The 16,246-nt window shown below is 34.2% G+C and overlaps 1 protein-coding gene across 1 annotated transcript in view; it reads left to right on the top strand.

The window, feature by feature from the left end:
- Nucleotides 1-7,178: 7,178 nt before the first annotated feature.
- Nucleotides 7,179-16,246, top strand: part of LOC142327293 (PAX3- and PAX7-binding protein 1) — a 74,510-nt gene continuing 65,442 nt past the window's right edge. Inside the window, exon 1 of the mRNA XM_075370196.1 lies at nt 7,179-7,462. Within this exon, the coding sequence (XP_075226311.1) occupies nt 7,264-7,462 (199 nt within the window). The 5' untranslated portion in view covers nt 7,179-7,263. The remainder of the gene's footprint in view (nt 7,463-16,246) is intronic.

Here is a 16,246-nt window from a genome sequence, read left to right on the forward strand (position 1 = left end):
TTCATATCTCAGACAGTGGAAGAACACGTGGTATGACGTTTCCTCCTCCTCGCATACTGGGCAGTTCTGTTCGTCGTCGAGGCTGTATTTATGAAGGTATGCTCTGTATCCTCCATGGCCCGCCATAAACTGAGTAAGGCTGTAATCCAGCAAGCCATGAGCTCTCCCTCGCCAGCGCCTTAAATCTCTCACCAGGCAGTGTGTCCATCTGCCTTTCGTGCTGCCGTCCCACCGTTCTTGCCACTTGTTCGCCATCTTCTTCTGTCTGCAGGGGAGAGAGCCCCAAGCTCATGTAATCTTATCCGTATTTCAATTACCAAATCTATCGGAAGGATTCCTGCAAGTACTTCTATCGCATCCTTCGACACGGTACTGTATGCTGTGGTGATTCTTAGGCAGTGTAGGGATTCCATCATGTCTTTGTACTTTTGGTACTTCATTACTCCCCCCATACCTCTACTCCATAGAGTGCCGTTGAATAAACTACGCTTACAAGTAATTTCCTCCTTTGCTAATTTGTTCCATGGCAGTTGGGAGAAGGGCAGCAACTAACTTACTTGTTCTTTCAGCTTTTTCACATGCCTCCTTTACGTGTGTGCCGAAACGAAGCCGGGCGTCAATCCAGACGCCTAGGTACGTAACCGCCGGTCGAAACACTATTCTTTGTCCTTCTAGTGGTATCACTATGGTGGGTCTTCGTTTGGCCTTTGTGATCACGACAGCTTCTGTCTTTTCGGGCACCATCTGCAGCCCAACCTGGTTCATCCATCCGCTTATTGTGTTGTAAGCATTGGTTATCTTCTCGACTGCCTCTCTCCTGTTCTTGGTTTCAGCCACGAGGGCCAGGTCATCAACATAGCTCAGTAAGGAAACATGTAGGGGGAGCGGGAGCCGGAATACCCCGTCATATGCAATATTCCATAGAGTCGGTCCAAGTACCGATCCCTGCGGAACTCCCCTTTCTATGATTCGCTCCACTATCCCATTCTCCACTTCACAGCGCAATTTACGCCCGGTCAAATACGACATTATAATTTTTGTTATATATGGTGGAACTCTGCGTGTTATCAAGACCCTACCTATTGCAGCGTGTGATACACTGTTGAACGCGTTTCTCACATCAAGAGTCACCAATACGCATAGACTGTTTTTGACCCGGTTTTCTTCTCCCCTGATGATCCCTTCAGCTATTCGATGGACAGCAGCCACTGCATCAAGGGCTGATCTACCCATCCGAAAGCCATATTGATTCTCGGAGAGGCCACCCTTTTCTTCAATCGCATCTTCTAATCTCCGCTCAAACAGTTTGGCTAGAGCGTCGATCATGGCGAGAGGTCTGTATGATGAGGGTAGCTCCGGATCTTTTCCAGGCTTTTGCACAAGGTCTAGTCTTTGTTCTCCATGTTCCTGGGAAAATTCCCTCCCTTAGGCAGGCGTTATATACGTCCAATATCGTATCGGACTGAGCCCGGGCCGCCACCTTTACAACTAAGTTCGGTAGATGATCTGGGCCAGGAGATTTGTCGGCTGACATGCGGGCAACTGCCGCCGCGAGTTCGGCATCGGGAGTTCCGTTCCTATCTCGATGTCTTCCGTCAGTGCGTCCCCGTGTGGGAAGAGTCCCTCTATAATGCGTCTAACCTCCGATTCCTCCCTCGAAGCAGGAGCTCTGGTTTTTAACGCACTTCTCACCAGAAGCTGATAGGGTCTCCCCCACGGGTCATTCTCTACTTCGGCCAGGAGTTTCCTCCAACATTCTTTTTACGACTCCCGTATTAGGTTATTTAGTTCTTTCTTGCAAATTTTATATTGTGCCGTATATAGAACCCTGGCGGCACAATTATATGCCCTCGTTGTCAGTCTCCTGAGGTGGTGACATTGCTTCCTTTTTGCGCCTATCTCCTGGTTCCACCAGTACGCCGGAGGGTGATCTTTTATCTGGTGTCTTCTGGGTAGTGACCTGTCGCAGGCCTCCCGCAGACAGTCCACTAGGCGTATAGCCTTCTCTTCGGCTGTAGGAGTCTCCCCGACTGTTCTTAGATCAAGTTCCTTTGCGAATGCTGCCTGGTCCAGGTTCCTAGTGCTCCAACCCTCGTTGGCATGTTGGCCTCTTCCACGTTCACTGCCAGTAGTTGTCATAACAATAGCCTAATGATCACTAGCTTCCCATACTCTGCATCCTTCGATCCTGGACGCCAGGTCTGGGGTAGCAAAAGACACATCTACAACTGAACTAGTAGCACCCTCCTGAAGGTGTGAGTGATGCCCATGTTTAGGCAGATTAGATCCAATGCTGCAGGCATATCCGCCAGTATGCCGCCGCGGGCATTAGTCCTGATCGAGCCCCAGGTGGTTGACCAGGCATTGAAATCCCCCGCTAGAAGTGTCGGCCGCCTTTCAGCTATATCACGTGTGATTGATTGCAGCACATCACTGTATCTTTCCATGATCATGTTAGGCAAGATGTAACAAGAATATATATATATATATATATATATATACGCCGCCAATCCTTGCTCTGACGAAACCATCTCCCTGATATACCTTCCTTACTGGGAGTTGATTGCGTGTCCAAATGGCCGCATTTCCGTCTCTAAATAAGATCCACCCCTGGCGAGGGCGCGGAGCGTAGTGCTCCGAGTTGAGCACTATGTCTGCGCCCATCTCGTAGACATACCTGCTCAGCACGTCCTGTGCGAGGGCCGCGTGATTTGTATTAACCTGAACGATATGCATTAGCGGTCCTTATTCTACCCGGTTCTCTATACTGTGCCCTTCTATGGCTCTTTTAGGGCATGCCACACTACCCGTACGCGGTGCCCCTCTTTGATACAGGTCATGCATTGTGGCTTCCCATTGCATTCAGCAGCACGGTGTCCTGCTCCTCCACAGTTGAAGCACAGGCACCCGCTCTGTCTTCACCCTTGCAGTGTCTCGCAGTATGTCCCGTCTCCAGACAACGGAAACCGCGTTGGGGCAGATCTTCAATATCAATCCTGCAGAAGACCATTCCTATTTTAATCCTGCCCTTCTGTAGGATCAGTGTGGCATGAGCTGCCGGTATCTGGCAAGTTGCCACTCTGGGCCCAACTGTCATCTTTAAGTTCTCCGGCAGCGGCTCCCCAATGGCCGAAGTGAGTCCACTTAGAATCTCTTTAGGTTCTATGTCTCCCTCCAAATCTCATATTCTTATTGTAAACATCTTGGATTTGGTTATTACATTCCCTTTCTGTACAACAGAGGATAGCGCCTGTTTAAGTGCTCCAGTAGCGTGCTTCTCCTCCCTGACCCTGATCTCCATATTTTCTCTGTTCTTCCTTATGGACAATATTTCTGTCGTTTTTGGAATCACGACCTTCTTTCTGACTGACTTCAGCAGGTCTGCGTAAGGTGTGCGGACTTTACTACTACTGTCTGCATCTTATGTGTGTCCTCTCTCGGTTCAGTACTGCTCCACGCCACTGGTAGTCTACCTTCTGGTGCTATGAAGTGGTATTGCTGCCCATTCCTCCTCGCTTCACATTCTAGGATCTTACGGATATATGTTGCCACGTTGTGTCCATATACTTCTGTCTGTATTTCTCCCAAGCAGCCACCGTTAGCTGCCTTGATTTTTGTAATGTTGGAAGATCTAGAACACTTAATTTTGAACAAAATAGGAATTTATCTGCTATTCAGTTTTTCTGAAATTGGCATATACCCAGTTCTATTCACAAAACTGGTAAAGACTTTCCTATCGAAATTGTTTTAAAATTAGTATTTTATGCAAAATTCCCAAACATGTTGCCCTTCCTTTGGTTGCAAGTTGAAAACTTGTTTATAAATATCTTAGAATAGTTTGGTCCATCTTACAGTTTAATAGGAATGATGTGATAGTCATTGGGTGAATTTGCATAGAAACTAAGAGAGTGTAAACCCCCTTTTATTTTTTAAAATTCATATCATTAAAAATTATTTGATGTCTAGAACACTCAGTTTTAAGCTGAACCAAGCATTGAAAAGTTTCAATGCAAACTTGTCATTTCTATGTATATGGGGCATTGATCATATATTTTTTGTTTGGGAGTGGCGGGGGGATATCACAAAAAACTATTTTGATTTTCTTCAGAGGCATTTTAGAGAAAACTTTATTAAAGAAAATTTGTTACCTACAATGTATATATAAATAAAAAAAAATCAGCCCCCACTTCCTAAAATTGGAATACATGTTCTTTTGCTTGATCTCTCTACAGATTAAATATTTTTCAATAAATTATTGAAAAATATTTAATCTACTTCATATATGCTTGAAATTTGTACTTCATATAGCTCTCAAAAAAGTTTTAATATTATACACCCAGACTTAAAATATGATTTTTTTTTCTTATTTTAGCCTTTATTGAAGAGGGTGTTGATTTTAGAGAAAATTTTACTTAAATAAATCTATTATGCTTAATCTGTATATGTGTGGTTAAAGGGCTATTAAAATTAAAGTACCTTTGGCACTTAATATTCCAGACCCAAAATGAGAAGCAATTTTTTTTCATTAGTTTCATAAAAAATATATTGTATTTTTTGAATATTTTAAACAGTTTTCTTTTAAATGAATTTTTATATATAAAAATTATTCTTTATAAATTTTTGTTAAATGTTCATTGCAGAGTAAGAAAGCCCCTAAAAAAAATTAATTTGAAATTTGGGAATTTTGATTCTAAAATCTTATTTTAGTAATTTTGAACTGAATGGCATAGTCAGGAAAGTTGCACATTTTTTATATGTGAGTAATGGTGCAACTAAAAAAAAAGAACAATGTAATAACTCTAAAATAAATAATCATTTAGGACAATCAATTTTCCATATATGCAGCCCAAAATATTCAGTAAATAAAATATGTTCATAGAATTGTTATCATTCATAACAGGGGTAGGCAGAGCATGCAAATGGAATATTGCAAAATGTGCTCTAGTAATACTGATATTTGTCTACTTTCTAAATAATATTAGCATTGTAATAAATGAAGTACCATACATTTTTTTTATGAGTTGTAATAGATCAGGCTTAGGCTGGAGATTGTTATATTTTATCTATTTATCTAAATTGCAAAATGTGTTGTGTTTAATTATTTGTTATAAATGTAAATATTTCAACATTTATTAACCATGAACTTCACTAGATTTATAATTGAATAACTTGACTGCTACAAATTTTTTGAACCTGTTTGACTGGCTATGAGATCTAAATTGTGATCTTACTAATATCAACATCACATTATTTGTAGGATATGTAGACAATAAGGCATCTTATTTTGCATGTTTTTCTACATACACATGTTCATCACATTCTAATTTAGAAGTTGACGGATTTAGAGTCTATTAAGTAAACTTTTAATGATATAATTTTTAGAAGATAATATCTGATTTTAATGCTTAAATTTGAGTCTTTGTTATTTATTAGAAAAGTAAAATATTTATAAATTAAAATGGTCATATTGCATGTTACAAACAGTGTTTCACCAAATTTGAAAGAAAGTAACCTCAGTGACATACCAAAAATGCATAATAAATACTCAGTACGTTCAGTATTCTGCTGTTAAAACTGTTTTTCTTAACATGATTAAAAAGTAGACATTTTTCTTTCATTTTTATCTGTTAGTTCATAGTAGCTGTTTAGTTTTTACATAGCCTACAATTTATATTTTTCACATATTTTCATTTTCTTATATTTTTGATGTACAAAAGTTTTTTAATTTAAAAAAAAAATTGCATTTTGTGACTTTTTTGCAAACAATTATCAGTCAATAAACCCTACTATGTTTTATGCAAGTACTTTATTTGTAAAAAATTATTTGTTACTTATCTAATCTAGCAAGAATTGGAACAAACACAAATAAAAATTGCGGGTAAATTGTAACCAAAGTTAAGTAAGAAATCATATGTTAAGTTTAATTAACCATAAGATACTGACATCTGCAATGTATAAACTTATTTTATATGATATGCCATTAATACTATAAGAATAAATATGCTCTACTGGCAGGCCATTAGATGTTATTTGGAATCTCGCATCCTAGGGCCATAAAAATCAATTATATTACTTTCTTATGATGGTAAAAATAACTAAAAAAATATTAAACTGGTATATGAAATTGTATTGTGGATAGTTGGAACAATTAGATTTTTTTTGTGGGGTGTTACCAACACAAAGTATGACTCAATGTAGGATCTCATGGCAATCAAGCTATTAACAACATCAGTAATTAATCAACCATCATAGCACATAATGATAGGTTACAATTGCAGTTGTTACAGTAAATACCTGAAAAACTAGGCTTAGAAGAAATGTCGATTGAAGTATATACTTTATTATTTTTTAAGAAATGTCTTGTTTTGATTACATTTGAGGTAGCAAAAATTTCATTACAAGTTTGTAATTGGTTATCTAAATCACATTTATGTGACATATCTTTGGATTTGTTTTTCTTTAGCTAGGGGCTGAGAAAATAACACAAGCTGAAGAGGCTCTGAAAAATCGTTATCAAGCATTTGCTTCGTGGCGAGTCTTGTGCAGGGACTGTTTAGTTTCTTTTTGGGTAAATCTTGTGTTGGTGTTGTACTTCTTTTTAACAAAGTTATCAGATTACTTTTCTAATACGCCATTTCGCAATACCAAAATCCCGTAGTCATTACTGGTACATACTTATATTCAAGGCTCAAACGGTAGAGTTTAAAACTACCGTACTTATTTATATTATCACCAGTCTTCACCGTTGTCATGGATCTGAGAATGCTTCGGTATTATTCAACTACTAAATGAAAAGGGCTTATCTCGCCTTCCTTTATAAATAGTTATTTTATATTTCTGTCAAATTGTCAAACTAATATCAACAATAAATAATTGGAAATCGTACATAAATACCACCAGTTTCTACATATGTTAATTCCTAGCAGCCTCATATGTTTCTTACATTACTTTCTGTTGTACGAGTTTATTGAGAACTGCACAATAAACTTTTAAGGAGCAATATATTTCGTCAGTTTTACCGTTTGTTTTTCTTGGCTATCAAATCTTTATATTTATTTTGTTAAAGAAGCGACTTAAAAACAACTATATTGCCAGAAGATAAATGTAAATGCTATGGGATATGAATACTGGAGCAATTTTTGTTACGTTTTCATTTGTAACAGTTGGCAGTACTTTCACAATATGGCGTTTGCGTTGTATATTTATGTGTTAGCTCGTTACTATTAAAGAATTTTGGTCGTTGTTGGGTGGTAATAAGAAATTATGTCTCTTTTCAAGAAACCTAAACGTAACATAAGAAAACGAGGGGAACTTGGAAGTGTTGATGAAAACGATGGTGAAGATGTAGAGACTAAAGGGGACACAGAATACATTGGATTTAAGAAGAATTCGTCAGATAAAAAGGTGAAAAAAGAAGTTAAAAAGCAATCTGTGCTTAGTTTTGAGGAAGAATGGAATGAAGGTATGTTTTTTAAAATATGCGTTATTTTAACATTTCATTTCTGTTTTGTATTCAACTCTAGTGTGGTCTCTTCTGATTTGAAGTATACAGTGGCCGTTCCTTCGTTTTTTAACAGTACATTGTCGGCTTTAAGAAATGTATGTATATACATTTTTTATAGCATTGTTCTATAGCGTAATCTATTTGCTATTGATTGTATCATTTATAGTAACAAGTGATTTTTATCAATAAAATTCGGTTTGTGTGTTAAATTAGCTTTCCTCTTTTCAATATTTAAATTTGGGTTAGATATAACAGTATTATTAGCATATCGTTGATGTGCATATGCTTATCAGAACTGAGATTTTAATGTAGAGATAAGCATTAATATCTTCAGTTATCTTTTTTGATGTTAATTCACCATTGTTTGTGAAAATATGGTTGTGTATGGGAATAATGGAAAATTTATAGCGTACGGGAAGTGCCATCCCTGCTGGAATTTAACTCAGGATCTTTCAGATGAAAGGCTGATTGAGACACTACTATCATGGAGGTTGGAGGAGCAGTAAATAAATATTTATTCCCCTGAATTCTAAAATAGAAGTCAAGCTATATAAAGATTATGAGCGTGCTAGGTGTGTAATGTTGATTTTGTAGTGGTTGATATTATCTCATATTGTAAATTTGTGTCTGCCCTATTTGTGTTTTGTGCTCAATATTTATTATTTGTATTTTACCCAACTAAACAAGATTGTAACACTCCACCTTTTAAACAAGTAGAATAAACATAAAAAACTACAAAGATCATGTATCCAGGGAAAATATGTTACATTAGGTAAACTGCAATTATTATTGGCATCGATTTGCTGTTTTTAAGAAATTTGTTATGTAGCTATTTCAGGAAAAAAATTCATCTATTACTAGTTGCTGTCTTATGCCTCATGGTGTAGTGTAATTTAGGGCAGTTCTAAATGATGGACTTAATTTAGTAATTCTATATTTCCTGAACTGTACATTGTATGATTGATGTGTAGTAGTTGAGAGAGTAGGTCTGAAAGTTTAAAATAACATTGCTGGAGCATATTTAGTTGTGTAAATGACTGCTAGTGTGCTTGCGCTGCCATTATGTGTCAATTGTGAGTTAGATGACTATAGTACAATACAAGGTTTTGTGTGTTGTTATGGAAAATCTCAGTCAGCAACTGCAGTACGGTATGCATATCATCTCAGATTTAACATTGATCTTCCAACAAGGAAGAGCATATGTCATTGGTTTCATCAGTTCAAACAAATAGGGTGTCTGTAAAGGTAAGCACATGGGCTGACCATGCCAGAAGAGAACGTGAAGAAAATGAAGAAATTGAAGAAAATTGTAGGAAGCCCAAGAAAGTTAACCTATAGAGCAAGCAGAGAACTTGGAATACCTTAACTGAGGTTAATGTGTTTTGTGCCCCAATGCAAATAAAGGTTTGTGGACCATTCTTTTTTGTGTTATGCATGGTTACTGGGATGAGATACCAGGACATGCTAGAAAACTGGATTTTCTCTCAACTAAATGAAGATTCACAAGACTTCATTTTTCAAAAGGATGGAGCTTTGCCTCATTGGTACCTAGTGAATCTACCTCAATGGTGGACAGGTCACATTGGGATTGAAGACCTGGCTCTTCAATTCTAGCCTCCAAGATCACCTGATCTAACACCATGTGACTTTTTCTTGTGGGAGTGTGTGAAAGATGCAGCTACTGCTTAGATGTGTGCCGTGCAGCAGCCAGAGGGGGTCACATTGAACATCTTTGAATTGTAACTATAAATTTTATTATGAGTATTTTCAGATGTAATTTACTTCACATTTGTCAGTAGTTCTCAAGAGTTACAAAATTGAGTCTTATTATTTTAAATTACTCTGTATATTCCTTAGTTATGAAGTCAATTGATTGATTTAAAAAAAAAGATCTATTTAAAAAAAAATGATAGCTGTTTCGATACACAGTACCTTGGTAAACATACAGAATATTAAAGCTTAAAAGTTAAGATACAAAGAACAAAGTAAATCAAATAAGGTAAACAAGCTATCAAGGTATAATCATTGTTTCAGATAAAATTTGTGATAAATTGTATGAGTTGTTTGTTTCAATTTCTTAGATAAAAATGTTTGTGATAGGGTGTTCTTGATATTTAATTTAAAAAAAAATACATATATATTTATTTGATTTTGATGAATTAGGTTTTGAGTTTTTATTTTTATAAAAGAATTTAACCGATTGCTACTTTATAAGATCAATTAAAATTTAGTTTATTATTTAAATTAATTGTTTTTATTCAATATAGTCTACTACAATATTATAAAATAAAATTCACTTTATGTAAGACTATGAAATTGCAAGGATTATTACATATGGATGCAGTGTAAATTGTGTAAATATGGAAAATGTAGATATTAAAAACGAGTTTGAGCATGTTGTATGGTGAAAAATATCTTCTTTTGTCAGTATAGTTTAATATTTTCTTCTTAGGTTAATGTATGTATTGAGAATTTTTTAATTTAAATAATTTTAGTTTTATAAATCCTCTCAGGATTAAAAATTTTAAGAGAAGTAAAACAATTCTGCTTAGATAACAAGTTTGTTCATTAAAATTAAATGATGTCAAAAAACTACTAGTATGTTATTTATAAATTAATAGTAATTATTTATTCATACAGTAACAATTGGCTGATGCAATTATGTTTAATTTTTTTTTATTGTGGATAAGAAATGAATTTTGTAGCAGTGAATATTGTCGTATGCCGTACCTGACCAGGATTTAAATTCCAGAAGAAATTAGTCTCTTTGGTTAAAATCCAAGACCAAATTTTATTATAATTACAAATGGGGGGCAACATTTTTTTAGTAATTTATTTGGTATTTTCATTTTCATAAGTATACGAATAATTTTTAAATGTTTAAAAAAAATTTTATAAAGTGTGGTTTGTCCAGAATTAATGACAGAAATATCTCACGTTGAAGTGGAATTGTCGTCTGATCAATGAATAGCATTTTATTAACAATATGGAAATGTGATTAATGTGTAACAGTTTCATTAATGATGTATATATGTTAAGTATTATAACCAATAATTGTTGTAACTGGCTCGACATTAGACATTAATCACGCATAGCCATTTCCAAGAATAAGAAATGTATTGATGCATGGCTTACTAAGGAAGTGGGGAGTGAAGTGGTTTCCTGTTTCTTTCCTCTCATAAAACTTTGTAAGCTGTTTTTCAGCCTATTTAGGAAAGTGGATAAATATGTTGTGAATATATCGCATGCAATAGTATGTACATACTGTTGGACATGAGCATGCCAAGCCTGTTGGAATTTATGTGACAGCTTTTATAAATGTAATCTTCACTTTATTCACCTGAGAGACTGGTATTATAATGAACACTGTTACTGAAAAAAAAAAAAAACACAATGACTGGTGTTTTTTTTACCTTATGAGCAAGATTATATAAAGAAAAAATAGAGCATTTGATTGGGATGTCGTGGCATTAAGAAAGATTGGGACATGTATCCCAATTCAGTAGTGGAGTCGCTAATAAATAACAATGCAGTAAAGAACAGATTTAAAAAAAATACAGATATACTGTAATTAACTTCATAATGCAAGTTATTAAAACATAGTAAACAAATTAAACTGAAGTAAACTTAATTAGTGTCATCAACTATTGAAACAAAAAATACCTATTACACAATCTAATCACTTAAGATTTATAGTAAATTGTTTTAGAGAAAATAAATGATATGACTTTATTTTTTTTTAAGCTAACATATAATTGTTAAGGTTGCATAAATGCTTGAGGTAATTCCCATCTAAAAACAAAACTGAACCAAAGTTAGAAATGAAACTCCAAGTTCCAAAAAAATAAGAAAGATTTATTTTTCATTAAAATACTTGGTAAATCTTTTCAGATAGATATAAATTTATTTTTTATTTCTGATTTCCAAAAATAACACATTTTGGGTTGCCAGTCAGTGTGTTAATGTAATAACTATATAAAAATATTACTATATAATGATATTATAGATCATTATCCACATTTTTTAACTTGACTCCAAGGTAAAATCATTTTTCTGAAGGTTAGTTTTGTCAAAGCTGAAATCTTAGGAAAGAAAAAATAACCTATTTGATTTTTTTTAATTATATAAGCTTAAAGTCTGTGTTGTGGGAATATGAAATGAACATTTTTAACGAATGAAAAATGCCTTTCCTGACTGGGATTTGAACATGGAACCTCCGGATGAAGGGCCAAGATACTCACTTTTCCTCCTTTCGTGGATTGATAAAGTGTATTTATTTATGTATTTGTAATTTTTACAATACAAATTGTATTGTATGTTATTATATATTATTAATTTTTTTACTGCAATATTTTACATATAAAAAATATCATATTATGAATTATTACAAAGTCCAGTTTTGAATTGCTTGTATAGCTGTGTATTTGAAATGAAAAATATATTTATTTGAAAATAAATTTTTCACTGTTTTAAGAATAATTGGCTAAATTTTTTATTGGATTTATTGCTTCCATATGACACAAATAATAAGAATAATAATATCAATTTATTACCATTGTCAGTACAATACATAAAAACTGTTGTAAAATAAATTAATATCTTTATACAAATGTAAAATAAATAATGTAAACATCCAGGTATTATTTACTCCTCTCAAAAATAATAATAATAAATTGTAATTAAGTTAAGCATAGAACAGACCAAATTAAGGTTTACTATCAAAGAAGAAAGCTATCTTAAGACATAAGAAACAAATAATATTCTTAGCTGATTGACTAAATGTTAAAATTTAAAAAAATAAAAAACATACAAAATGTTAGATACTAAAGAAATCCTATCAAAAAAACAAAATTAAGAATAAATAATGTATTGTCAATTTTCAGCCCATCAAAAACAAAAAAATTTAGATTATGATACACTGCATTAAAAATTAGCCCAAAAATAACATCATATTACAACTTTATAAAATTTTTCATCAGATAGAAAAAGCTGTATTTTCAGTTTATGAGGGGAGAATGAAATGCACTGGAACATAACATAATGTTGTTGCACAAAGCAGTAGGTGCTGCCATCTTGTAGTTTCATTTCTTCCTACTTTTTTTTTGTCTTCAGTCATTTCACTGGTTTGATGCAGCTTTCCAAGATTCCCTATCTAGTGCTTGTCGTTTCATTTTGGTATATCCCCTACATCATACATCACTAACAATTTGTTTTACATATTCCAAACATTGCCTGCCTGCACAATTTTTTCCTTCTACCTGTCCCTCCAATATTAAAGCGATTATTCCATGATGCCTTAATATATGGCTTATAAGTCTGTCTCTTCTTTTAACTATGTTTTCCAAATGCTTCTTTCTTCGACTATTTGCCGCAACACCTCTTCATTTGTCACTTTATCCACCCATCTGATTTTTAACATTCTTTTCCTCCGTATAACTTCAGTATATTCCATCCACCTATCGATTTTGCCTTTTGTATTATAAATTGGTGTACCATATTTGTTTAAGACATTATTAGATTTTAATTTATGTACCCCAAAATTTTCCTTAATTTTCCTGTATGCTCAGTCTATTTTACCAATGTTCATTTCTCTTTCCACTTCTGAACACTTTTCTTTAATCTACTCTTCTTTCGCTAGTTTGCACTTCCTGTTTATAGTATTTCTTAATTGTCGATAGTTCCTTTTACTTTCTTCATCACTACATTCTTATATTTTCTATGTTCATCCATCAGCTGCAATATATCGTCTGAAATCCAAGGTTTTCTACCAGTTCTCTTTGTTCCGCCTAAGTTCGCTTTTGCTGATTTAAGAATTTCCTTTTTAATATTCTCTCATTCCTCTTCTACATTTTCTACCTTATCTTTTTTACTCAGCCCTCTTGCGATGTCCTCCTCAAAAATCTTCTTTACCACCTCTTTCTCAAGCTTCTCTAAATTCCACTAATTCATCTGACACCTTTTCTTCATGTTTTTAAACCTCAATCTACATTTCATTATCACCAAATTATGGTCGCTATCAATGTCTGCTCCAGGGTAAATTTTGCAGTCGATGAGTTGATTTCTAAATCTTCGCTTAACCATGATATAATCTATCTGATACCTTGCAGTATCGCCTGGCTTTTTCCATGTGTATATTCTTCTATTATGATTTTTATTATCCTTTTGTCCAGCCCATATTCATCCACTATATTTCCTTCCTTGCCTTTTCCAATGCTTGTATTTCAGTCTCCAACTATTATTAAATTTTCATCTCCTTTTATGTGTTTAATTGCTTTGTTAATTTCTTCATATACACACTCTACCTCATCATCATCATGGGCGCTTGTAGGCATGTAGACATTAACAATTGATGTCGGTTTAGGTTTTGATTTTATCCTTCGTACAATGATTCTATTGCTATGCATTTTGAAATAATATACTCTCTTCCCTATCTTCTTATTCATTATGAAACCTACTCCTGCCTGCCCATTATTTGAAGCTGAGTTAATTATTCTAAAATCACCTGACCAAAAGTTGTTTTCCTCTTCCCACCAAACGTCACTAATTCCTACTACATCTACATTTATCCTATACATTTCCGTTTTTAAATTTTCTAATCTACCAACCTTTTTTAGACTTCTAACATTCCACGCTCTGACTCGTAGAATGTTATTTTTTAATTTTCTGGTGACCCCTTCCTTAGTAGTTCCCACCCAGATATCCGAATGGGGGACTCGTTTACCTCCGGAATATTTTACCAAGGAAGGCGCCTCCATCATTTTTATATGAAAATGCAAAGAGCTACATTTTCTAGGAAAAAAAGCAGCTGTAGTTTTCCATTGCTTTCACCAGCGCAGTACTCAGAGGACTGAGTGATACTGATATTGCCATTTAAGTCGACCTGACCTACGCCCTTAACAACTACTGAAAGAGCTGCTGCCCTTTTTTAGGAATCATTCCTTAGTCTGGCTCGCAACAGATACCTCCCCGATGTGGTTGGACCGTCAGTCCAGCCAAAGTACTCAAGCCCCCTCACCAATGGCAAGGTCTCATGATTGATAGAGGGAGTCCCTACTATTAACATTCCAAAACTCACCCAAGCCCTTTCATTTTCTGTCAGTCGCCACTGTTGAAAAGTCTATATGCTGCTATGTTAATGCAGCATCTAAACTGCATCTAAACTGATGTGCAGAGATTTTTAACACAGGAAAAAATGACATTCATTGTCACTTGAAACTGTTGATCAAAGTACTGTGAATAAATGGTTAATAAAATATTCTGCATCAGAAGCTGGTAAAGTGAATATTGAGGAAAATCTTGCAGTGGTCGATCAGTTTTTATGACTGATGAGAAGTGGTAAAAGGAGGTGTTTCTGCCCCCTTTTGCTGCTTCTAAGACACTTTTGGATACTTGTGTGTTGTTTTTCACAATAAATGGAACTGATAATTCTCCAGCATGGTAATGCTTGGCTGCACACATTGTTTGGCTCATGTGAAGTCGAAAATTGAACCTTCTATAATTAAAGAGGGAATATTCAATTCACCATGGATGAACTGAAGGCCTCAGTGAGATCATGGGTCAGGGAAAGACTGCTGCAATTTCTGTGTTGACAGAAGGAGAAAACTGTTGGAAGAAATATGTAATAGTAAGTAGTGACTATGTGGAAAGATAAATGTAAGTTTTTGTCCACAAAAAAAAAACAAATTGGCAAAAAATTTATGGCATATTTGTTTTATTAACCATCTCTTTTAATTTGCAAGTTTTGAGGAACTGTACATTTCATTTCACTCAGATATTTTGAATTTTTTATGTATGTAGCAAATTATTTTATAAAAATGAACCAGAAATGGGATATAATTTATTTTTTCAATTTATAGTCTTAATTTTAGGATCAACAAGGTTTACCCAGCCTTGGGTATTATAACCTGTTACCCTAAGCAGCACATTATCACTACAGTAACAAAAAATAAAAGAGATCTTCCAGGTGAACTATTTATGTAATGGCAGAATTCCCAATCATCCAAATTACTGAGATGAAGGAAAAAATGTATGATTTGAAACTCATAACTTAAATTATATGCTTCTGAATTTTAAAATATTTGTAGTGCATGAATTACTTATAATGTAAAGTTTTCTAAGAAAACCTAGGAAGTAATGTAACAATACTTAACAATTCACATTTAATTTTGAGGTGAATTCAAATTTATTGCAATTTATTTTAAATGTTGCTTCTCAGTTTCTGTACAAGAATATAAACCAGGCACTCTGGCATGATAATCAATGCTTCGGCAAATTAATTGACTTTCCCAAAAAAACTATTTTCTCAGGTTACAAGTATCACATTTGTTTGATTTGACTTGTTTGAAATTATAACTCAGATCTGTTGCTTCTCCACAGATATACTACTATGTATAGAAGGTGTGTAGTAAAACTATTTGTAAGTTAAAGCACAGTTGCACCTAGACTGCATTATATGAAGACAATTGAATATTGAGTTCAGTAATATAAAAATATTTGACCCAGATTTTAGATTTGAAATAATAATTTTTGATACGATATAGATTTGAATGCTAACTGTGGATACTGATGTTCTTTGGTGGTGGGTTTTCAATAAATCCACATAAATATTTATGTAACCTGATATACATAAATAAATATTGATTTTTCTTCACTGTTATTCACCTTCATTTGACGTGTCTTCTCCACAAAAATATTTTTTGATATTTGCTGTGTGTATGATTGTTGTTTAACTAATATGAATTT

Source organism: Lycorma delicatula, chromosome 7 (genome assembly GCF_047948215.1).
Source record: "Lycorma delicatula isolate Av1 chromosome 7, ASM4794821v1, whole genome shotgun sequence".
In the NCBI taxonomy this organism is placed as follows: Eukaryota; Metazoa; Arthropoda; class Insecta; order Hemiptera; family Fulgoridae; genus Lycorma; species Lycorma delicatula.